Below are 25,955 nucleotides of genomic sequence, written 5' to 3'. Positions count from 1 at the left end.
ATCCTGTGAATACAGACAATATTTCAGATTTTCTAAGTGTCTTACAGCGAAAACACAATAAATCGTTATATTAGCATAGCACATAGCACATAGCAGCCCAGCATTGATTCTAGCCAAAGTGAGCGATAACGTCAACATCGCCAAAATATATTAATTTTTTCACTAACCTTCTCAGAATTCGTCAGATGACACTCCTGTAACATCATATTACACAATCCATATAGAGTTTGATCGAAAATGTTTATATTTAGCCACCAAAATCATGGTTAGACAATGTGAAATGTAGCCCAGCTGGTGAGAAAATGTCCGTGCGCCATATTAGACAGTGATCTACTCTTATACATAAATACTCATAAACGTGACTAAAAAATATAGGGTGGACAGGGATTGATAGACAATTTAATTCTTAATACAATCGCGGAATTACATTTTTTAAATTATCCTTACTTTTCAATACAGTTTGCGCCAAGCGAAGCTACGTCAAAAAACATGGCGTCCTAAGCCACTAACATTTTTCGACAGAAACACGATTTATCATAATAAAAATGTCCTACTTTGAGCTGTTCTTCCATCAGTATCTTGGGCAAAGGATCCTTTCTTGGGTCTAATCGTCTTTTGGTGGAAAGCTGTCCTCTTGCCATGTGGAAATGCCAACTGCGTTCGGGATGAACTGGAAGCGTGCCCAGCAATTCACAGCGTTTCAGAAATAAATGTCCCAAAATCGCACTAAACGGATATAAATTGCTATAAAACGCTTTAAATTAACTACCTTATGATGTTTTTAACTCCCATAACGAGTAGAAACATGACCAGAGTAATATTACTCCCTCCACTAATGCTTGGAACAAGTGCAGGTCGATGTCCTCCAGGCTCATTACGCAGCAAGAAAAGAGTTCCTAGCTACAGGGTTTTTTAATTTGTAGTGCCTGTGAACGCGCAATCGACCCCATTCAAATCGTCATCACGTAAAGACATCCAGGGGAAGACGTAAGCAGTGTCCGTATACTCATAGCAATAACTGCGGCCTTTTAACTGACTCCAGATCAGGGGCCAAAATTTCTGAAATCTGACTCCATGTCAGGGAAATTGCTGTAGAATGACTTCTGTTCCACTTAGAGACAAAATTTAAACTCCTATAGAAACTATAGACTGTTTTCTATCCAATAATAATAATAATATGCATATTGTACGATCAAGAATTTTGTGGGAAGCCGTTTCAAAAATTACACGATTAGCATAAATAGTGACAACAGCGCCCCCATCCTCAACAGGTTAAAATAAGTGTTAATTCAGTATTGTTGTAATTGTCATTATTACAAATAAATAAATACATTTAAAAAAAAATCGGTATTGGCTTTCTTTGGTCCTTTGGTTCTTTGGTCCTGAAAAATCATAATCGGTCGACCTCTACTTAACAGATACAGATGCAGTCGGGGACTGGGCGCCGCCATGTTTGTTTACATCCTGAGCTCCATCCTTCTCGTCAAGCAGCGTTGATGTCAACCCTTCGGTCCACCCCCCAGAATCTGCGCGAAGCACAGTTGACAAAGCATTTATGCCCGCTTCAGCCGCCATCCTTCTAGCACTCTCCCTCAAACGGCCTCTGTCCTCCGATGCCCTGGCAATCTCCTCTGCAAGATCCTCCGAGATCAATGCACATACACCTCCTTGGCCATAATCGTCCCCTTTCTCCTTCACTTTCGGATTCCCTCAAAGCATTTTCAACCTCCGTTCTCCACGCAACGTTTGCTAGCCATGGTAGTCAGCTAGCTAATATTTATCTACGTTTTTACTTCTGACACCAATGTAATGACCTGGCTAGATCATAAATGAACAAATGTCCAGACAACCAACACAACAAACAAACAGCATAACTCATAACACACAGCTGTCTGTGCGGGCCGTTATAGTATTATTATTAATGCGACTCAGGACATCCAATGGCAATGTCCGCAAGAGGTATAAAGCCAGGAGCTGTTTGCTGATTTGACATCTCCAATGCAGTTACACCTCCAACATTGCCTAAATAAAAATAAAACTGCTCTGCAGTTGTCAGAACTCATTGAATCTGGCCCTAATCTTACAAGCAAACCTGGAAACACATTTTTTTTTTTTGTGCTTCAGCTGAATGCATCTCGGGGTTGAACACACTTCAGTGGTTACCGTGGAGATAGATGCCTATTCTGGTCGAGTTAAGGCCCACTACCGTAGAAACAGGAAGAGGCCTGTAGGTTGTAATAAGCGGGTTTGACTAGATAGAAGTGACTTTTCGTAGCAGGTTAGGAGAGCATTTTAGCTAGCCCTAACCCTTTTTCTAAGCATGTTGACTGAATTACAAGAGCTGCTCTTGAAAGATGACAAGTCTGTCTTTGTATACAATAGTGACACCCAGTGGTGTAATATACCCAAGCTCCTGACCATAGACCACAGTATCAGACTGGGTTGTTAATCGGGTCTCAATGCCACAACAGGACATTACCTACAGTGTTTTATAATGGCATGCCTTTACTTACTAGATCTACGTACAATTACATTAATAGCAAAACACTAATTCAATAGAGACATTCAATTATCATGATGAGCTTTTATCCTTGAATTTACATGGGATTGTGCTCCCGTACACAGGACTGCTGTTTATGTATGTGTGTACCTGATATGCAAACGTAAATATGAATGAGAATAAGGGCTGTATCTTAACTCACCATGGAGAGATTTGACAGAGCAGAAGATGCAGAAGGCTGTCTCCAGGGGGCCAAACTGGAAGAGCATGAGACCCCAGGAGACCCCCAGGAGCCAGGCCAGACCCAGCAGACGGAGTAATGTCCCCCTGCTCATACCCCTCTCCCTCAGGACAGGACTCTGACGGTGGGCCCTCATCACCTTCACAGACCCAAAGCACAGCATGTTCACCGCGAATGTCAGCATGAAGTACGAGAAGGACACCGTGGTCAGAGCAGAGTCAGTCAGCCAGCACCTACAGACAGACAGAGGGAAGGAGAGGGAGGGAGAAAGAAAAGGGGAGAGGCATAGACACAGTCACATAAATAAACAGACATTTTTTTTTACAGAGAGAAAGGGAGTCATTGGTAATATGAAAACACATAGATTTATCATGATATTACTTTCATTTTAAGAGCGCCACCGTCTTGCTGGTATATTCTGTATTCTCCATATTTGCCACAAGCAACAATTATGGGAACTACTACGCCAGGTATTCCTAAAAGAGATTAGGAACATTTTCATTTAATTGCCCCAGAGTCAAACACCCCATCCTACCAGGCCGAGTTTGAGGAGTTATCTGGATGGATGTTGAAAATCCAGATGATGAGCAGATAGAGGTGGAAGCCTTCCAGGGAGAACCAGGTGAGGGTGCACAGCAGGGAGTAGTGGGTGGCTGCTGCAGTAGCAACACAAAGGCCATGGACATCGAGAGAGGCTAGGCTGTCGTTGATGAGGAAGGTTAGGTTGAGGCACATCAGCGCCACACACAGGTGGATGTGGATGCACAGGGAATCATCAGATTTACCCCGTCTGGGGGAAGAAGAGATTGAAATCTAATGTCAAAATCAACAACATAGCAAAGCTCATTGTTATGGCAGTTCCTCTCTAGGTTTCTTCTGCTTCCTCTTTGGGGTCCGGTTTCTGTAAAAGCACTGTGGGACAACTGATGATGTAAAAAAGGTACTTTAAACCACAAAACGTGTTTTCCTAATGAGGATGTTCTGTTTGAATGGCATGGTGTGTGGTGGCTCGTTATCTGCATGTCATGAACATAAGTATTAGTTGTCGGTAGAATGTGACCTGAGGTGGATGAGGAGAGCCAGACACAGGAAACAGAGGGATATTCCACAGCCCACCCTGGACAACAACGTCAGCAACCACACAGAGGAGGGGCTCAGACTGGCACTGGAGCCACTGCCCGGAGACTGCCGTCAACAAAACCCAGTGGCGAGATCACGCTTTGATAGAGTGTTTAATTTAATTGATCAACAGTATTATAGCGTGAGGTCAAAACCTATTTTAAGGAGTTAGGTTAAGAAAGGATTTCTCACCATAAGTACTGTGAAGAATGAAAGGTGGTTACAAGAGCACACTGTTTCATTTGCCTTTGTCTCAGTGACACATCCAGATGAATTCCAATGTGCAACAGTATCTGTGAAGAGATACAGCAACAAAAAAAATCACATATCCTTTTGTTGTAGTAGTGCTTCATAAAACTCTTCTTTCGTGAATAAATAATACTACCATTTTCAACATCCCAGAACACACGTAAGTGATTTGTTTTCCTATCAGAGAATATATTAGTCACTGTCCTATTCACACCACAAAATGTACATGTGAACATGAATTATTGAGGCTGTAAAGACATTTTTGGATTGCAGACAGGAAAATATTAGTAATAATAATAGTAATACAAAAATAAATTAAAACGAGACTGACGGTTGATTGGGATGTGAATATGCACTGCTCACTAACCAGTGATGCATTCTGGAAGAGGAACTTGACCTTTATATGGTTAGTGAGGACTGAGATGTCCTCTCCGTCATCGATGGCCACCACTCGGCTGTTTAGGAGCTCATTGTCGTTCTCCTCCACCTAGTCAAGGATACGAAGAAAGAACAGACATTTACATTGTAACTTTACATAGATGACAGAGATACAAGGGGTTGTTGGTTCTTTCCATGAAACAGTCAGCATGCCCAAATCCCATTCATACAAACAGATCTACTTTCCATAGCAGCCTGTCACCGTGCAGTTTAGGCTTCATTCAAATGTGCACTGATAACATCAATGTATGTTTATACCTGTCACGCCCTGACCATAGTTTGCTTTGTATGTTTCTATGTTTTGTTTGGTCAGGGTGTGATGTTGGTGGACATTCTATGATGTATGTCTAGGTTGTCTGTTTCTATGTGTTTGGCCTAGTATGGTTCTCAATCACAGGCAGGTGTCAGTCGTGGTCTCCGATTGGGAGCCATATTAAGGTAGCCTGTTTTTCATTGTATTTTGTGGGTGATTATTTTCTGTTCAGTGTTTTTTTGTATTCACCGTTCAGGACTGTTTCGTTCTCGTTATTTTGTTTTGTGTTCATGATAATAAATTATCAATATGGACACTTACCACGCTGCGCATTGGTCCTCCTCTTCTCATTCCAATGACGAGCGTTACAGAACCACCCACCAAAAAAGGACCAAGCAGCGTGGTATCGGGCAGCAGCGAGTTCTGGACTCCTGGACATGGGAGGAGATTTTGGCCGGTAAAGGACCCTGGGCACAGGCTGGGGAACATCGCCGCCCCAAGGCAGAGCTGGAGGCAGCGAAAGCTGAGCGGCGGCGATATGAGGAGGCAGCGCGACAGGTACGAGAGGCAGCCCCCCCCCAAAAAAACTGGTCAGGCACCGTGTTATGTGGTTAAGCGCACGGTGTCGCCAGTACGCGTCCATAGCCCGGTGCGCTATAGGACAGCCCCCCGAAAGTGTCATGCGAGTGTGGGCATCCAGCCAGGGCGTATTGTGCCTGCTCAGCGTGTCTGGTCTCCGGTACGCTGTTTCGGTCCAGGGTATCCTGCACCGGCTCTGCGTGCTGTGTCTCCGGGGCGCTGGGAGGGTGCAGTGCGTCCTATGCCTGCGCTCAGCTCGTGCCGGGCAAATGTGGGTATTGAGCCTAAGGGGGAGGTGCGCGTAGTATGCACCAGATCTCCAGTGCTTACCCACAGCCCGGTTCAACCTGTGCCTGCACTCTGGAGGGTCCGGGCTAGAGTAGTCATCCAGCCTGGGGGAGTGGTGGCAAGGCTGCGCACCAGAGCTCAGTGCTCCCCCACATCCCGGTCCTTCCGGTGCCTCCTCTAAGCACCAGGCCTCATGTAGGTCTCCCCAGCCTGGTGGGTCCTGTGGCAGCCCCATGCACCAGGCTGTCTCTCCGTCTCCTCCCTACAGGTGCTCCCGTCTGGCCTGAGCCGCCCGTCTCAGGAGCCGCCTGAGCCGCCCTCCAGTCCGGATCTGCCAGTCTCCCTCCAGTCCGGATCTGCCAGAGTCTCCCTCCAGTCCGGAGCTGCCCTTCCAGTCCGGAGCTGCCCTTTATTATGGTCCCCAGTCCAAGGTCAGCGGTGAGGGTCGTCGCTCGAAAGACGCTACTTAAGCGGGCTAAGACTATGGTGGAGTGGGGTCCACGTCCCGCGCCAGAGCCGCCACCGCGGACAGATGCCCACCCAGACCATCCCCTATAGGTTCAGGTTTTGCGGCCAGAGTCCGCACCTCTGGGGGGGGGGGGGGGGGGGGGGGGGGGTACTGTCACACCCTAACCATAGTTTGCCTTGTATGTTTCTATGTTTTGTTTGGTCAGGGTGTGATGTGGGTGGGCATTCAATGTCTAGGTTGTCTGTTTCTATGTGTTTGGCCTAGTATGGTTCTCAATCAGAGGCAGGTGTCAGTCGTGGTCTCTGATTGGGAGCCATATTAAGGTAGCCTGTTTTTCATTGTGTTTTGTGGGTGATTATTTTCTGTTCAGTGTTTTTTTGTATTCACCGTTCAGGACTGTTTTGTTCTCGTTGTTTTGTGTTCATGATAATAAATTATCAATATGGACACTTCCCACGCTGCGCATTGGTCCTCCTCTTGTCATTCTAACGACGAGCGTTACAATACCAATCTGTTGTCACTTCATGATTCACATTACTGGAGTTAAAATTAGGAAGCACCACAGATGTTTTTCTGTGCTTTGCATAAAATGAGGATGTCCTGAAATATGTAAATGTGTGTTATGAGTTCAGGACCGTTTCAGTAGTAATCTCTGAGATGTTGTGGTTGTTACTGTTGTTTTACGTGGAACATGCTGTCATGCTCAAACCAAAATACTCCCAGGTTAATGTCTTCTGCCGTGTCTCCCAGGAAAGCATTGTCGTGTCTTTGGCTATGCCTGATTAAGTGATATGACATGCTATTCTATAAAATCCTTTCTCCGTAATTAATATTACCTGATTGAGCTAATCATGTAAATGTAATTAACTAGAAAGTCGGGCACCACGAAATAATATTTATAGAGCTGTTATCTTCCGAATAAACTCTTAAAGACCTAGTAATATTTTACATCAATAGCGGTCAATATTAATCGTCACCTTATTGCAGTCTCATTTGAAAGTTGTAAATTATTGATTCTTCACAAACCCTGGCTAACAAGTTGAATCAGCAATACAAAATTGGGTTTAATTATTTATTTACTAAATACTTAACTAATCACACAGAATTACATATACACAGAATGAATCATACCTTGATTACAAATGACGTCATATGGCTAACTCAGAAACAATTAGGCAAAAAATTTAACATACAGAAACTGAACCACCATAAAAGCCTTAGTAATAATAAGCTTGCCAACTAGCTACAACCATGTTAAATAAACTCAAACAGGGAATAGGCCTAGCTAGCTTAGTAAAATCTATACGTAACTAACTCGTCTAACGTTAGGCTACAATATTTAGCTACCTACTTGGTGTGAAAGAATGCACAACACAGTAATTTTAGGCTTACAGAAAACAAGCTTTCAACAGTTACTGACATAGGTTTTTGTTAAAGTTTGGCTAGCTGGCTAAGATTTTTGCTACCACACACACAACACAGGAAAATAGCTTGTTGGCTCAAGCTCAAGCTAGCAGGCATGGGGTTGTTTGCTAAAATTGTCTAAAATTGTCAACGACAGATATGTCATTATGATAGCTAGGTCTATTTAACCTGAATGGATAATTAGTAATTAGCTATCTTAGCCTATCTAGCTTTTTACTCACAGTTTTTGGTCAGCCACAACACCATGCCCATTGCATTTCCACTCTTCAGCACAGGCTGCACTGTCTGGTAGACTTGCTACACAGCTGCAACAATCCTCATTGATTGATTTTTGTGGGAGAATTAACCCACCCACTGGGTCAAATCTCAATCACCCAACATCAATAACCCAGCATTAACAACCCAACCTTGGGCTGTTTTCCTTACAAAGATCAACTAATTGACCCAATGCCTGTAACCCAGGAAACGGGTTGAACAAACATCACAATATTTTTTTGCGTCATATCCAAAACTGCCATATCTAGAGCCATGCATTTAGAGTTGGGATTTAGGTTTCTGTATTATGATACATTTACATGACACTGCAACATTCTATGGCTGTTCAGTTGTAAATGAGGTTTCTCTAAATATTTTTTCCACACTTAGGAACATAATCAAATATTTATTTTAATTTAACCCCTGGTTTAGGGCTAGATTCAGGGCTGGATTCAATCTATATCACCGAACTAGGCTATGACAGATAATCCTGGGTGATACCAATTGAATCCAGCCCTGAATCTAGGTTTTACAGCTGGATTCAATCCGTATTGGGTTCAAATGTTAAGGTAATATCCGATTGAGCCGACATTTGTAACGTTTATCGTGAAGGGAAACAACCTATAAAGTAATAGCCTATCGGCTGCAAACGAACAGCAGGCTGTGTCACTCCAACAATAAGAAGTAATCCACCCTTGACCGGAAAATTAATTCCGACAGACTTTCAATGAATTTATTAGTCCTTAAATCCTTGCCTAAAGTTTATATAATCAAACTGAAAAAGCTTTCAGAAACGTTGGCCTGCTCTCCCACTTATTCATTCATCTATTGTCACAATATTTTTGCCATGACAACAAACAAACCAGAGAAGATTGCTAAAGGTCAGATCTGCTACTAGGCTAGCTACCAGTCACACTATGCTCAAAAGACACTACAACACAAAAATGTGGACACAACTTCAGATAAAAGAGAATACGTTTACTGAGAAATGTAATTGCTTGTTGTTGCGACTCAAACATAATGCGCAGTGGCTATACAAAAATATACTGCGTTACAGTTCATATAAGGGAATCAGTCAATTGAAATAAATAAATTAGGCAAATCTGTGGATTTCACATGGCTGGGCAGGGGCCAATCAGAATGAGTTTTTCCCAACAAAAGGGCTTTATTACAGATAGAAGTACTCCTCAGTTTCATCAGCTGTCCCCAGCACAAGGTGCACCTGTGTAATGATCATGCGGTTTAATCAGGTGGTTGATATGCCACACGTGTCAGGTGGATGGATTATTTTAGCAAAGGAGAAATGCTCACAAACAAAATTAACCTTTTTCTGCCAATGTAAAATGTCTAGGAATTTTATTTCAGCTCATTAAACATGGGACCACCAATTTACAAGTTGCGTTTATGTTTTTTTAAGCGTAGTTACGGCCCTGAGCTGGAAGGGTCCCTGGATCTCTTCAGCTTTCATCGGTTTAAGATACACTATATATATAAAAGTATGTGGATACCTCTTCAAATTAGTTGATTAGGCTATTTCAGCCACACCCGTTGCTGACAGGTGTATAAAATCGAGCACACAGCCATGCAATCTCCATAGACAAACATTGGCAGTAGAATGGCCTTACTGAAAAGCTCAGTTCCTTTCAAAGTGGCACCGTCATAGGACCGTCATAGGCCACCTTTCCAACAAGTCAGTTCGTCAAATTTCTACCCTGCTAGAGCTGTTATTGTGAAGTGGAAACGTCTAGGAGCAACAACGGCTCAGCCGCGAAGTGGTAGGCCACAGAAGCTCACAGAACAGGACAGCCGAGTGCAGTGCTCGGTTGCAACACTCACTCCTGAGTTCCAAACTGCCTCTGGAAGCACCATCAGCTCAATAACTGTTTGTCAGGAGCTTCATGAAATGGGTTTCCATGGCCAAGCTGCCACACACAAGCCTAAGACGACCATGAGCAATGCCAAGTGTCGCCAGGAGTGGGGTTAAGTTTGCCGACATTGGACTCTGGAGCAATTGAAACGTGTTCACTGGAGTGATGAATCACGCTTTACCATCTGGCAGTCCGATGGATGAATCATGGTTTGGTGGATGCCTGGAGAATGCTACCTGCCCGAATGCATAGCGCCAACTGTAATTTTTGGTGGATGAAGAATAATTGTCTGGGGCAATTATTCATGGTTCGGACTTGGCCACTTAATTCCAGTGAAGGGAAAGCTTAACACCATAGCATACAATGACATTCTTGATAAATCTGTGATTCCGACTTTGTGGCAAACGTTTGGGGAAGGCCCTTTCCTGTTTCAGCATGACAATGCCCCTGTGCACAAAGTGAGGTCCATACAGAAATGGTTTGTTGAGATTGGTGTGGAAAAACTTGACTGGCCGGTACAGAGCCCTGATCTCAACATCATCGAACACTTTTGGGATGAATTGGAACGCCAAATGCGAGCCAGGCTTATTCGCCCAACATCAGTGCCCGACCTCACTAGTGTTCTTGTGGCTGAATGGAAGCAAGTCCCTGCAGCAATGTTCCAACATCTAGTGGAAAGCCTTCTCAGAAGAGTGGAGGCTGTTATAGCAGCAAAGGGGCGACCAACTACATATTAATACCTATGATTTTGAAATGAGATATTCGAAGAGCAGGTGTCCACATACTTTTGGTCATGTAGTGTACAAGTGAATTTCCCAATATTTTTGGTCCCCTAAATTAAGGGGACTACAGTCGTGGCCAAAAGTTTTGAGAATGACCCAAATATAAATTTTCACAAAGTCTGCTGCCTCAGTTTGTATGATGGCAATTTGCATATACTCCAGAATGTTTTGAAGAGTGATCAGATGAATTGCAATTAATTGCAAAGTCCCTCTTTGCCATGCAAATGAACTGAATCTCCTAAAAACATTTCCACTGCATTTCAGCCCTGCCACAAAAGGACCAGCTGACATCATGTCAGTGATTCTCTCATTAACACAGGTGTGAGTGTTGACGAGGACAAGGCTGGAGATCACTCTGTCATGCGGATTGAGTTCGAATAACAGACTGGAAGCTTCAAAAGGAGGGTGGTGCTTGTAATCATTGTTCTTCCTCTGTCATCCATGGTTACCTGCAAGGAAACACGTGCCGTCATCATTGCTTTGCACAAAAAGGGCTTTACAGGCAATGATACTGCTGCCATTAAGATTGCACCTAAATCAACCATTTATCGTAGCATCGCAATCCTCAAGGAGAGCGGTTCAATTGTTGTGAAGAAGGCTTCAGGGAGCCCAAGAAAGTCCAGCAAGCGCCAGGACGTCTCCTAAAGTTGATTCAGCTGTGGGATCAGGGCACCACCATTACAGAGCTTGCTCAGGAATTGCAGCAGGCAGGTGTGACTGCATCTGCATGCACAGTGAGGCGAAGACTTTTGGAGGATGGCCTGGTGTCAAGAAGGGCAGCAAAAAAGCCACTTCTCTCCAGGAAAAACATCAGGGACAGACTGATATTCTGCAAAAGGTACAGGGATTGGACTGCTGAGGACTGGGGTAAAGTCATTTTCTCTGAGGAATCCCCTTTCCGATTGTTTGGTGCATCTGGAAAAAGTTTGTCCAAAGAAGACAAGGTGAGCGCTACCATCAGTCCTGTGTCATGCCAACAGTAAAGCATCCTGAGACCATTCATGTGTGGGGTTGCTTCTCAGCCAAGGCAGTGGGCTCACTCACAGTTTTGCCTGAGAACACAGCCATGTATAAAGAATGGTACCAACACATCCTCCGAGAGCAACTTCTCCCAACCATCAAGGAACAGTTTGGTGACGAACAATGCCTTTTCCAGCATGATGGAGCACCTTGCCATAAGGCAAAAGGGATAACTAAGTGGCTCGGGGAACAAAACATCGATATTTTGGGTCCATGGCCAGGAAACTCCCCAGACCTTAATCCCATTGAGAAATTGTGGTCAATCCTCAAGAGGCGGGTGGACAAACAAAAACCCACAAATTTGGACAAACTCCAGATATTGATTATGCACGAATGGGCTGCCATCAGTCAGGATGTGGCCCAGAAGTTAATTGACAGCATGCCAGGGCAGATTGCAGAGGTCTTGAAAAAGAAGGGTCAACACTTCAAATTTTGACTCTTTGCATCAACTTCATGTAATTGTCAATAAAAGCCTTTGACACTTATGAAATGCTTGTAATTATACTTCAGTTTTCCATAGTAACATCTGACAAAAATATCGAAAGACACTGAAGCAGCAAACGTTGTAAAAATTAATATTTGTGTCACTCAAAACTTTTGGCCACGACTGTATGTACAAAAAGTGCTGTAATTTCTAAACCTGATACAGATGAAAATAGCCTCAAATTAAACCTGACCGTCTGCACTTTAACCTCATAGTGATTGTATAATTTCAAAAGTGCTAGAGTAGATCCAAAACAACAAAAATGGTCACTGTCCCAATACTTTTTGGGCTCCCTCTATTTGCATGTGTTATGGTCTTGTGAAGGCTGGCTGAAGGCTGGCTGAATTCTGGCAAGTGTCACGGCTGTCGACAAAAGAGGACCAAGGTGCAGCGTGGTGAGCGTACATGACACCGAACAAAACAATAAACACTACAAAAACAAACCGTGAACCTAAAGGCTATGTGCCCTAAACAAAGTCAACTTCCCACCAAAACAGGTGGAAAAAAGGGATACCTAAGTATGGTTCTCAATCAGAGACAACGATAGACAGCTGCCTCTGATTGAGAACCACACCCGGCCAAACACGAAGAAATACAAATCATAGAACATAGAATACCCACCCCAACTCACGCCCTGACCAAACCAAAATAGAGACATAAAAAGGATCTCTAAGGACAGGACGTGACAGCAAGGAGGATGTTCTTTTATCTTAGCATGTCTACAGATTCTCCCTTCTCCCTGTTTTCATTTGTACTGAAATGTTCATACTGGAGACTGTTATCAGAAGAAACTGTGTAAACTAGCATTTATAGCGGCTAAGAAACGCATTGCCAATAATTGGAAGGTTGCTTATCCTCCCACAATGTCACAATGGATGGCAGGAATGTCAAGTTACGTATCACTAGCTTTGTTTCAGTACAAAATGAAGGCTACACTGGGAAACTTTCATAAGGTCTGAATGCCGTATGTGGAATACAGTATGACAAAAATAGTTTTTTTTGTAAACTTTTTTTCCCAAAACTTTCCCTGGGGCAATAAAAGGTGGGAAGGAAATTGTGTTGGGGCAAGAATTTAGTTATTGACTAGACTGGTGTGGGTCGGGCGTGCAGGCGGCTCGGGCTGGCTGGGTGGTCTGACTGAAATTTGAAATAGAGGATGTCTTAGCCCTCCTGTTGTGTTCGTTTCATGTTTATTCATTGTGTGTTCCCGGTCCAAACTGACCGCCCCCTTATAGCTGATTATAAATTCATAATAATACATATATTATCACCTAATGTTGTGTTAGATCTTTTTATCAACTTAAGTTCTTGTGAACATTACACGTTTTGAACTTCTATTTGCTATTTATGGCCTGTAGGCCTCATTGACCATGGCTCATACAACTTGTTTTTCAGTAAAAAAAGCATAATGTATGGATTATTTTGACTATAACAAATACATCAGATGAAACATATTGTGCTATTTATCACAGACTACTTTGTGTCAAAGCTTAACAAGGACTCTCTCCTCCTCACCAGTGTCATGATCAAAGATATGATCAAGAGCCTAGAGTATATATCACATATAGTATATAATTTGGTCATTGTGATGCCACAGAATGAATGGTGAGCAAGGTCTTGAAAAAGCTTTATATTCCAGAGCTGCTAGAAAAGTTCTATATATTATTGAAACAATGTTGAGATTGTTTGTGAGAATGCCAGCAGGTGTGGTTCCCGTGGGGGATCGATTCTATTGGGGAAAGGTTCCCGTGGGGAACTCCCCTTCTTGGAAGCCAAGAAGGGGAGTGAGGTGTGTGTGTGTGTGTGTGTGTGTGTGTGTGTGTGTGTGTGTGTGTGTGTGTGTGTGTGTGTGTGTGTGTGTGTGTGTGTGTGTGTGTGTGTGTGTGTGTGTGTGTGTGTGTGTGTGTGTGTGTGTGTGTGTGTGTGTGTGTGCACGCTCAAACACAATTGCATGTGGGGGTCTGGGAGAGGAAGTGTGTCCATCTGATGAATGGGTATCTGCCTGAACTAAATTTTATACACTAATTGTAGTCTCACCCATACAGTTCTAATAACCAGTCATTTTTGACCAGGAACACCACAGGTGTACAAAAGTTAGATAAAACACCCAAAATGTTATGAAAATCATCAAAATGTATTTGGTGTGTTCAGATGCCCTGTGTGGACATAGTCATGGAACCTCATGACAATCAGATGAAATGAACTACATTTTCCAGAGAGAAAACTTGTAAATCGGTCCAATTCGACCGGAACACAGCATGAGGGTTGAGAGTTGTTCATTGGTTAGGCTATTGGTTAAAGGTGCAACACAATCTTGATTATTGAATTACCTTTGATCTAGTTCAGTCTTATCAATCATATAAACATATCATCTCTTACCTACTGTAGCTAGATGACTGTGGCCATTTTTCCTTTAGAGACGGCTAGAAGGACCATGGGTCATGTTAGATTGTGTAGCAATCTTGCACCCCTGTGTAAATTACATATTTCTGTATTATTATTATTACATTTTTTTTTCAAAATGTTCTAAAAACATCTTTTTTTTACTCTGTCATTATTTGGTATTGTGTGTAGATGGGTGAATGTCCCCCCACATTTAATACATTTTGAATTCAGGATTTAACACAACAAAATGTAAAATAAGTCAAAAGGTGTAAATACTTTCTGAACGTCGACGGGAGAATGAAGATCAGCAAAAATACAGACTGGCCTGCTACAGTGTCTTTCTATAATGCCCAGAGTAGACCCACAACTGATCCAAATGTAATGCTTTAGGATCTTTTTATTATCCCTAAACAAGATCAATAGGGGAGCTTTTTGAGCTGCGTGTCTTTACTGTTCTTGCATACGTAATGACGCACATGGCCTCTCCGCTGCCTATCAGCTATTCCTCTATCTTCAGGATTTATTTCGAAAATTGTGCAGATTTGAATGATTTAATGTGGCTTACAACTTTGTCATATCACAGGCCCCTCGGCCACTGCGCTGAATTTGCTAGACAAATCCAAGATAATTTACTGCATCACCAGTTTTGTATTTGACAGAACTTACTATATGTAGTTTACCATAGATCAAGCCTCAGGCTCCCTCCCCCACACACTGCCCAAACTTCAGAACTTTACTAGCAATTTTTCATGATTGCTAGTCAGCCTATTGCATATCTTTCCCTAAGTTTCTCAAAAACAAGTGAAATCTCAAAAAAGTGTCTCGACCCTTTCCTTCTATAACACTCCATTTACATCATAAACGTTGAAAAAAAAGAGCTTCTCCTTTAATTTGGCTTTTTTTTTTTTTTTTACAGTGTTGCCTTTCAAAGCCAAACATGAATTTGTAATTTTACTCAGCAAGTGTTTTAAAAAGGTTGGGTGAATAAACTAACACATAAACTCAAATTCTATTCCTAGTTAACCATGAATGACTGTGTACAGAGATTGTCAAAATAGACTAAGAAAACCTGTTCTGGTATCAATGTCAGTCAAGAGTTTTACAGTCACCTGACTTTGAGTTATATATATTTTTTCTTGTTTCAGGTGATGGTTGATAAAGTTAGATGTTCTCACTTCTGCTCCAAATCCCTGACACAATGGGTCTGCCCGGAGGGTTGTCCAGATTCTTGTGTCGCTTAGGCACCATGTAGTACAGGGGGGTGCAGGTGTGTGGGACATACAAAAATGCTCGTGCTTTTTCATCTACGATGTTATGATTGACTCCTTCGAACAATGTCTCTTTGATCTGTTCATTGTAGGTGGAAATTGGGGTCAGAGGGCAGTGGCATGTAGACGTGTTGGTATGACAATTGTCTTTTGAATTCAGAAACAATCAATTGTGTTTGAAATTCGCCTGTCGAATTGCAATGGTTGGTTCTGACTGTAGCTTTTTCAGAGATTGTAGCTCCTCTTTGCTCGGGTTGGGTTTCGTCATTCTTTTATTCTGTTCACACTAAACCTTTACCTCGTCTTCCAAAAGGCAGCAGTATATTTCCACATAATGATTTTGATGTTTGGGAAGGGTGAAAGTAGTCATAGGTTTCAATTGAACCCCCTCAATATCAATGACACAGTAGGCCTATAGGCTATCTATTTCTTAAAAAAAAAAAATGACACACAAGAAAATACAAAACAGTATGATCACAAAGTAAAAGGAAAACAAAAAATAGCATGTGCAGGAGAGGTAGAAAACCCCAGAGAGGCTTGTGAGGCATCTCCCCCTTTCAAATTATTATGGAATTCTTATTTACATAAATTATTTACACAAAGAAAAAGTTTACACAATCTAAAAATGTCCATTTCTAAACATTGATTTCCCATCCCTGCAAATATGGTGTTATGCTAAGGTACTATCTACTTGTAGGCCTAATGTTCTCTCAGGTAACCCATAGGCTAGGAGGCTATATACTGTATGCCTATTCTGCAAAAACCAAAGGCGGAATTCAAAAATTCTCCAAAATGTTAGATGGACTAAAAAAGGGCATATCTTTCAAAGGGTTTTTGATAACAATCAAAGAAACAGAAAGGCACCGATTCACAGTCGACCACTCCATCTTACCCTCGTGCACGATGGTGAGTGATAGAGTGGGTATCCAAACGTATTTGATTATTTTCAGAGAGGAAAATCATTTGAACCTCATAGATGTGTTCCTTGTTTGCCTAGGACTATACACATCAAAACTGAATATGCATGGAAGGTATGTCACAAAATACAACAAAATGCACACAAAGTGCAATAAACAGCACAACTTTGGAAAAAAAAGAAGTATTATGAGCACAGTAAGCTTACGTGGAAACCTGGAAACAAGTTTTAATTTTGTAATTACGCTTTATAATGTATGTTTAGGTTTGCCTATAGTGAAAGTTATAAACCAACATACTAAATATTGTGCTTCTGTGGTAATAAAATGGAAGCAGTGGTATTAGTAGTAAAATGTTTAACCGTGTTAGTCGGGGACTGGCCTCTCAGCTGGCTGCATCTCAGTTCAAGAAGATACAGTGGTTGCCATGGAGATAGATGCCTTCTCTGGCCGAGTTAAAGCCCAATAGCGTAGAAAGAGGAAGAGGCCTGTAGGGTGTAATAAGCATTTTGACTGAATTACAAGAGCTCCTCTTGGAAGATGATACGTCTGTGTTTGTATACAATAGTGAGACAGTGTAGCTGTAGCTGTAGGTCCATGACCATAGACAACGTTATTTGACTGGTTTGCTAATCTGGTGTCAATGCCACAACCAGGACATTACCTACAGTGTTTTATAAAGGCATGCTTTTACTTACACCAATTTAAATATGTTTTGCATCCATCATAAACCTAGATCTACATTATCGGTCAAACGTTTTGTAACACCTACTCATTCAAGGGTTTTTCTTTATTTTTATTTTATTTTCTACATTGTAGAATAATAGTGAAGACATCAAAACTATGAAATAACACATATGGAATCATGTAGTAACTAAAAAAGTGTTAAACAAATCAAAATATATTTTATGTTTGAGATTCTTCAAATAGCCACCCTTTGCCTTGATGACCTTGATGACAGCTTTTAAAACCCTTGAATGAGTAGGTGTTCTAAAACTCTTGACCTGTAGTGTATGTACTATTGCATTATCAGCAGTTAAACTACCATGATGAGCTTTTTATCATTGACTTTTCATGAGATTGTGCTCCCGTATACAGGACTACTGTGTATGTATGTGTGTACCTGATGTGAATGAGAATAAGGGCTGTATCTTATCTCACCATGGAGAGAGTTGATCGTGCAGAAGATGTAGTAGGCTGTCTCCCTCAGGGGACCAAACTGGAAGAGCAGGACCCCCCAGGAGATCCCCAGGAGCCAGGCCAGACCCAGCAGACTGAGTACTGTCCCCCTGTTCATACCCCTCTCCCTCAGGACAGGACTCTGACGGTGGGCCCTCACCACCTTCACTGTCACAGACCCAAAGCACAGCATGTTCACCGCGAATGTCAGCACGAAGTACGAGAAGGACACCGTGGTCAGAGTAGAGTCAGTCAGCCAGCACCTACGGATGGACGGACGGACGGACGGACGGAGAGAGTCACAGACACAATCACATACATACACAGACAGGGACACATTCAGTAAATGGTTTACAGAGAGTAAGGGAGTCTTTCGTGATTTGAAAACACATCATTATAAATATCATGATATAACTTACATTTGAATAGCACCACCGTCTTGCTGGTATATTCTGTATTCTCCATATTTGCCACAAGCAACAATTATGATAACTACTATGCCAGGTATTCCTGAAAGAGATGTGGTTCCCCGTTTAGTCAAACACCACGAGACAGCATTGATTCCTTAAAGCGATGAAAGTTGGAAAGATCCAGAGATCCCTCCAGCTAGGAGCTGATCAAGCTGGACAATACCATGTGCAGCTTGGTGAAACAGTTTCACTTCTCATTGATCAGGCCAAGTCCAGTCATACTTGTCCTCACCATTGAATTACTGCACTCACCCCATCCTACCAGGCCCAGTTTGAGGAGGTATCTGTTGACGTGGATGTTGAAGACCCGGATGATGAGCAGATAGAGGTGGAAGCCTTCCAGGGAGAACCAGGTGAGGGTGCACAGCAGGGAGTAGTGGGTGGCTGCTGCAGTAGCAACACACAGGCCATGGACATCGAGAGAGGCTAGGCTGTCGTTGATGAGGAAGGTTAGGTTGAGGCACAGAAGCGCCACGCACAGGTGGATGTGGATGCACAGGGAATCATCAGATTTACCCCGTCTGGAGGAAGAAGAGATTGAAATCTAATGTCAAAATCAACAACATAGCAAAGCTCATTGTTAAGGCAGTTCCTCTCTAGGTTCCTAGAATAGAAAAACTAGTTTTTCCAATGAGGATGTTCTGTTTGAGTGGCATTGTGTGTGGTGGCTCGTTATCTGCATGTCGTGAACATAAGTATTAGTTGTCGGTAGAATGTGACCTGAGGTGGATGAGGAGAGCCAGACACAGGAAACAGAGGGATATTCCACAGCCCACCCTGGACAACAACGTCAGCAACCACACAGAGGAGGGGCTCAGACTGGCACTGGAGACACTGCCCGGAGACTGCCGTCAACAAAACACAGTGGCGAGATCACACGTTGGTTAAGTGTTTCATTTTGGGTTTAAATGAATCCGTATCGTGGTACATCACGATAATAAAATTAAAGGTAATTTCCGATTGAGCGGACATACAAGTCACTTAGCGTGAATGCAGTCTCCGCGAACATCGCACTTTAACTCTCAGTGGTGCTATACCTCAGATCGTCCGTCATACGATATGAATCAAGCCCTTAATCAATTGATCAAAATAATGTTAAAGTGAGGTCACAACAAATTTTAAGAGTTAGGTTAAGAAATGATTTCTCACCATAAGTACAGCGAAGAATGAAAGGTGGTTACAAGAGCACACTGTTTCATTTGCCTTTGTCTCAGTGACACATCCAGATGAATTCCAATGTGCAACAGTATCTGTGAAGAGATACAGCAAAACATTTTCAATATATAATTTTGTTGTAGTAGTGCTTCATAAAACTCTTTTGTTTCGTGAATAAATAATACTACCATTTTCAAGATCCCAGAACACACATGCTAGTGATTTATTTTCCTATAAGAGAGAATAGAACCTGATTAGACCCTTCTCCTATTCCAATCCAATCCACACCATATCATAAACATGAATTATTGGAGATGTAAAGCGATTGATCGATTTTTGACAGGTGACAGAACAAAAACAGAACAAATTGTTTAAAAATGAGAGCGTGACAGTTGATTATGATGCAGATATGCACTGCTCACTAACCACTGATGCATTCTGGAAGCGGAACGTGATCTTCATATAGTTACTGAGGCCTGAGATGTCCTCTCCCACATCGACGGATACCACTCGACTGTTTAGGAGCTCAGTGTTATTCTCCTCCACCTAATAGGGATCAGAAGAGGGGATACATATTCTCTCTAAAGATACAAGTCAATAAGAAATATCAGAGAGGACCACAATTCTCCTCAGAACCAAATACTTTCAAGGATATTCTTTTCTATAGGCACTGGGCATGATGTTAGACAACAACAACGTATTTCTCAGTGAACTTGTTCTCTTTTGTCTGAAGTTGTGTCCACAAGTTGTGTTGTAGTATATTTTGAGCATAGTGTAACTGGTAACTAGCCTAGTAGAATGACAATGAGTGAATGAAGTAGGAAAGCAGGCAGGCAGTAAGCATTGTAACTTTACATAGATGACAGCGATACAAGTGGTTGTTGGGTCTTTCTTGGAAACTGTCGACGTGCTCAAACCCCCGTCGTACAAATAGAGCTACTCTCCATAGCAGGCTGTCACGATGCAGTTTGATTAAGGGCTTCATTCAAATGTGCACTCCATCAGTGTATGTTGGTACCAATGTGTTGTCACTACATGATTCACAAACTGGAGTTAAATGAGAAAGTACCACAGATGTTTTTCTGTGCTTTTGTTAAAATCAGGATGTTCTGTAATATGTCTGTGTGTTATGAGTGCAGGTCTGTTTCATTAGAAATCTCTGAAATGTTGTAGTTGTTACTATTTTTTTACCGGGAACAGGCTTTCATTCTCAAACCAAAATACTCCCAGGTTAACTTCCTGTTTCGTGTCTCCCAGAATAGCATTCAAAGCCTCAGTAGGAATCTCCAACCAAATGTCATCCATCTCCTCCAACGTGGCCTGGTGGAGATGGAGAAAGAGTTATACATGTGATTACTGACTATCTCCCCATTTTGCTTTTGACCTCTCTCTCTTTCCGTCACTCCATTTCGTTGATGCTTACATTATTGGTGGAGGGTAGAGCCATTCTAAAGTTTAGCAATTTGTTCTTCTTATGTGATGTCACCGAGCCTTTGATGCTGTCTAGGTTCACTTTCTGAGGTCCCTGCTTGGTAATGTTGTGAAATGTGCTGTTGTAGGCAATAATATAAATCACAGTTATGAATAATCGAGCCCAAAACCAATCCATGAAAATATGTTTAGCTTTCAGTCAGATATTGACATAGCTCAAATTACAGTAAAAATACATTTCAGTCAGGGCCGGCCATAGGCATAAGTGACATAAGCAACGCAATTTTGCTCAGGTCCCCCAAAAGGATAGGGCCCCCAAAAGGCTAGGGCCCCCAAAAGGCTAGGGCCGGCCCTGATTTCAGTTCAAATTATAAGTGGACTCACTTTTTTATGGAAAGCAACTGCTGACAATTCTTTATTGTTTTTGCCTTTCCTTGACATTTTGTGATAAATTCATCAACAGAGTTCAGGTTATTATTTGCAAAAGTCTGTCCAGAGTCGTCAGAATCACATTCTGAAAAGCATGGCAAAAAAGCATGGCAAGACATTTAGCACAGATGAGTTTCACATGTACTCTGTTTCTCTTGCGAGAGAAACAGGGTAAAATAAATCGAGTTAAAATATAGTTGAACCTACTGTTAGATTTTTTTGTAGGCTTACTTACTTTTTCCACCCACACGAGTTGGCTTTGATGCAGGCGGTTTTTGGAACTTCTCACAAACAGCCATACAATCTGGGGCGGCAGGGTAGCCTAGTGGTTAGAGAAGTTGGACTAGCAACCGAAAGGTTGCAAGTTCGAATCCCTGAGCTGACAAGGTACAAATCTGTCGTTCTGCCCCTGAACAGGCAGTTAACCCACTGTTCCTAGGCCGTCATTGAAAATAAGAATTTGTTCTTAACTGACTTGCCTAGTTAAATAAAGGTAAAATAAAAAATCTGAAACAAACAGTTGATGCGATCCCTGAACTGTATTCCATGACTTACTGAAGTTTCTTCAGCTTAATACAAACTAAACACAAAAAACACTTTCATGATCATTAAATTATGAAACAGTCCTAATGACAATATACACTAATGTAATATAATTTAGTAATAAGTACTAAATTGTTTGCCAAGAACACCACTGGACAACAAAAAGTTACATAGTCCACCATCATGAAAGCTGTTGTCAATGTATATGAGGAAATAGATCAAAAATAGAACATGCAAATGTAATATCAGTCAAAAAGTAACACATTACAGCATATATAGGTATTTTATTTGGCATGTTAATCAACAATAGACCTAGAAAATTCAGCAAATTGAGCACAAAATGGCATCACTTGTAATTGGAATACCAATAAACATGACTATTGTTTATACTGTAATACTGTAATACACAAAACGTGTTCTATTTCAAAGACTTACTCAACATCCAGGGAAGAAAAAAGATTTGAATATTGTGAATATGGAGTGAGAAGAGACATTTCAATACATTAGCCTAGTTAGTTAGTCTACACATTGGTCTATACTCACCAGGTTGGGAAGAGGATCCTTGAGAAACCACCAACACAAAAAAATAAACCACCAACACAAAAACGCCATAGCCATATTGTGAAATTTGAAACATATTAGATGAAGATGGAACTGTAAATTAGAAGAAGACCACATTATCAGATTTCAGGAAAGACCTTAAATTGCTGGCCGCAGTGGAACTATAGAGACACATACATATGTGAGCCAGATTTCAGTGGTACATAACCTTACGTAAAGTGTCATATTCATGTTCAGTATGCATGCTATACATTTTGTTAATCAACTTAACAAAAACACGTTGCAGAAGGTGTTCAACTTACCTTTCATATGAATTGATTCCTATCAAGCTCCGCACTCGCACCGCTCTGTGACTCTGACGGAGGGAAGTCAATATCAAGGGAGGGAAAATGTTATGTTTTGTATGTGGTGGTTAAAGGTCCAATGCAGCCATTTTTATCTCAATATCAAATCATTTCTGGCTAACAATTAAGTACCTTACTATGATTGTTTTCAATTAAAATTGTCAAAAAGAAACAAAAATAGCAATTTCTCCAGCAAGAATTGTACTAGGACTGTTTAAGAGTCGTCTGAGTGGGGAGTAGAAACTGAAAACGATCTGTTAATGTCAGAGAGGTTTGGTACTCTCTTTCGTAATAGTTTATGAACTAATTTACCACCTGGTGATGTCACCAAGCACACTCTTAGAAAAATGGAACCTTAAAGGGCTCTTCGGCTGTCCCCATAGGAGAACCCTTTGAAGAACCCTTTTGGTTCCAGGTAGAACCTTTTGGGTTCCATGTAGAACTATTTCTACAGAGGGTTCTACATGGAACACACATGGTTTGTACTTTGAACCAAAAAGGGTTCTCCTATGGGGATAGCCGAAGAACCCTTTTGGAACCCTTTTTTCTAAGAGTGCAGGTCAAAACTTCATCCCACCAAAACAGAATTAAATTTCAAACAACACTAGTGGTGTGCCGAGGAGTCTGAAAACAGAAATGGGCAATATTCTGGATACGATTATGAACCCAGTATTTTTTGTAATTATACATGATCTGACATTTTTTTGGTAAATTTTCTGGAGCCAGCAACAGAGGTGATTTTAGCATGTCAATTAAGACATTAATGAGCAAGCTAGGACAGACGTGGTCAATATAACTTTTTGTTCAGCTATGCCACTCGAGATTCTGAGTTTGAGTCCAGGCTCTGTCGCAGCCGGCCGCGACCAGGAGACCCATGGGGCGGTGCACAATTGGCCCAGCGTCTTCCAGGTAAGGAGAGGGTTTGGCATGCAGGGATGTCCTTGTCCCATCGTGCACTAGCGACTCCTGTGGCGGGCTGGGCGCAGTGCACGCTGACACGGTCGCCAGGTGACTGTGTTTCCTCCGATACATTTGTGCGGCTGGCTTCCGGCTTAAGTGGGCATTGTGTCAAGAAGCAGTGCAGCTTGGTTGGGTTGTGTTTCGGAGGATGCACGGTACTCGACCTTAGCCTCTCCCTAGTCCGTACGGGAGTTGCAGCGATGAGACAAGGCTGTAACTACCAACTGAATACCACGAAATTGGGGAGAAAAAGGGGTAAATATAAAACATTTTGAAAAATATATATTTTTGTTCAGCACTTTTGAAATGTACATCGACAGAATCCACAACATGGGCCATTCTTACAGTGTTCTCTCTGTACAAGTCAGAACCGTGGGATAAATAAAGGTGGCATATATGCAGACAATGAAAGCTCTTACAATATTCGATGATGATATTTCTCTAAAACAGGCTATAGGCTACATGTGCACCATAAAGTCAGAACATTAGGCTAAGTTATAAGGGAGGAACGGGACTAAATTATTAGGGTGAGGCACATGGGCTAACAGCTTACTACACAACATACACATAGTATTACTTTTTTGGCTACAATATACATATCTCCCTGGCATATTACATCATTTATGCAGCAGCATATAATACATTTTTGGACTCACTTTGTTGTGCTGTGCTCACTTGAACAGGAAGGTTCTGCGGCAGACCTTCGTGTGGGCTCCAGAAAGAGCCCCGAAATCCCAACTTGGAATTCAGTATTTTCCCAGTCGGAGCTACTTCCCAGTTGTCTGGAACTCACTGATGTCTAAGATTTCCCAGTTCCGAGTTACCAGTTGTTTTTAACGTGGCAAAAGTCATGCTGGATTGACAGCATGGCCAATGTATTAAAACTTTTCTGGACCCTTTTTCGTGATATCCAATTGGTAGTTACGATCTTGTCTCATCGCTCTCTAAGGACTTGGAGAAGGTTGAGAGCCAAGCCACACCGCTTCTTGACACACTGCTCGCTTAACCCGGAAGCCAGCCTCAAGGACCTCAAGGACTCGCTAGAGCACGATAAGACGAGGTCATCCCGACTGGCCAAACCCTTCCCTAACTCAGGCCAATTGTACGCCGTCTCATGGGTCTCTCGGTCAGAGCCGGCTGTGACACAGCCTTGTATCGAACCCAGGGCTGCAGTGGCGCCATAGCACTCATTGTTGAATTTGCGATTTACAACTTGTTGTGTAATGTTTATGTCCAATGGGCACTGATACGTTTTAACTAGAATTTCTCTTCATATGACAAGGATTGAAAAGGATTTGCCAGTAGATTGTCGACTTGATTCATGATGATGACTGCTAGCTTGTTGGCTAAGATTTTGAAAGTATGATGTTGACATGCTCAGTCCAATCAAAGCTACTGTAGATATAACGGGATTTGGCGTCGTTTTATCTGTGGCCAATGACCTTGAGGCACTTGGGCACATCTAATGTAAGTCTATGGCAGCACCCAAGGGTCTTGAATTTTCGAGCTCTATCCGTACATTTTGTGGTGACATAGTGTCCCCATGAGTGATAGAACACTGAGCCAATCACGGCGCAACTAGAGAACATTACCAACCCCCAAGCTCCGTATTTTCCGCTGGCAGCCACCACAGAAAGCACTGCACTAGGCTGAAAAACCTGCGTTTTGGAGCTGCCTTACTCAACAAAGCAAAAAAGAGACCATGTTAGTACACAGCTTTATTAAATCAATGTTGTTGTTTTTTACATTGTTTGCAAACTGATATGTGACACATATTTTTTTGTGGGTAAACAGGTGGGGCTCAAAACCGGTGGGGCTCTGCCCCACCTGGAGGCCATCTCCCTGGCATATAGCAGCATTGCTCCTTTGCCAAGATAATACAGCCACCTGAAAGGTGTGGTATATCAGGAAGCTGATTAAACAGCGTGATCAGTACACAGGTGCACCTTGTGCTGGGGGACAATAAAATGCCACTGTGAAATGTACAGTTTTGTTACACAACAAAATGCCACAAGTTTTGCGGGAGTGTGCAATTGGCATGCTGAATGCAGGAATGTCCACCAGAGTGTTGCCAGATAATTGAATGTTCATTGAATGTTCATTCAAAAAGCTGGTCACATAACCGGATATACCGGTCCGATCAATGTACATGCATAAACATGTACCAAACACAGGGCATGTAACCTCTGTTGCTCTTCAAGGGGATTTACTCAAAAGCTAAGGACATGTAGGAAATAGCCATGACCTCTGGGGGAGAAGGCTGCATTTGGACATAATGTCTCCTTATATTAAATCAAATAATTTTATTGTGACATGCTTTGTAAACAACAGGTGTAGACTGACAAT

At 42.1% G+C, this 25,955-nt stretch overlaps 1 protein-coding gene and 1 pseudogene across 1 annotated transcript; both read right to left on the bottom strand.

Annotated features, from left to right (window-relative positions):
- Nucleotides 1-2,059: 2,059 nt before the first annotated feature.
- LOC129852898 (adhesion G protein-coupled receptor G3-like) lies at nucleotides 2,060-9,284 on the bottom strand (annotated as a pseudogene).
- Nucleotides 7,212-22,653, bottom strand: LOC129854049 (adhesion G protein-coupled receptor G3-like). The gene is made up of 10 exons (XM_055920675.1): nucleotides 20,765-22,653; nucleotides 20,533-20,661; nucleotides 19,768-19,887; nucleotides 19,530-19,572; nucleotides 19,336-19,436; nucleotides 18,907-19,031; nucleotides 18,439-18,707; nucleotides 18,136-18,226; nucleotides 17,699-17,979; nucleotides 7,212-17,025 (listed from the first exon to the last, which is right to left on the bottom strand). Exons 1-10 carry the CDS (start codon nucleotides 20,948-20,950, stop codon nucleotides 16,943-16,945), a joined length of 1,428 nt encoding a protein of 475 aa, XP_055776650.1. The 5' UTR covers nucleotides 20,951-22,653; the 3' UTR covers nucleotides 7,212-16,942.
- Between the last annotated feature and the right edge of the window lie 3,302 nt (nucleotides 22,654-25,955).

The sequence above is a fragment of the Salvelinus fontinalis genome, chromosome 4 (assembly GCF_029448725.1).
Source record: "Salvelinus fontinalis isolate EN_2023a chromosome 4, ASM2944872v1, whole genome shotgun sequence".
Classification (NCBI taxonomy): Eukaryota; Metazoa; Chordata; class Actinopteri; order Salmoniformes; family Salmonidae; genus Salvelinus; species Salvelinus fontinalis.
Note: the sequence above shows the minus strand (reverse complement) of the source record. Positions and strands in the feature narration are given on the sequence as shown.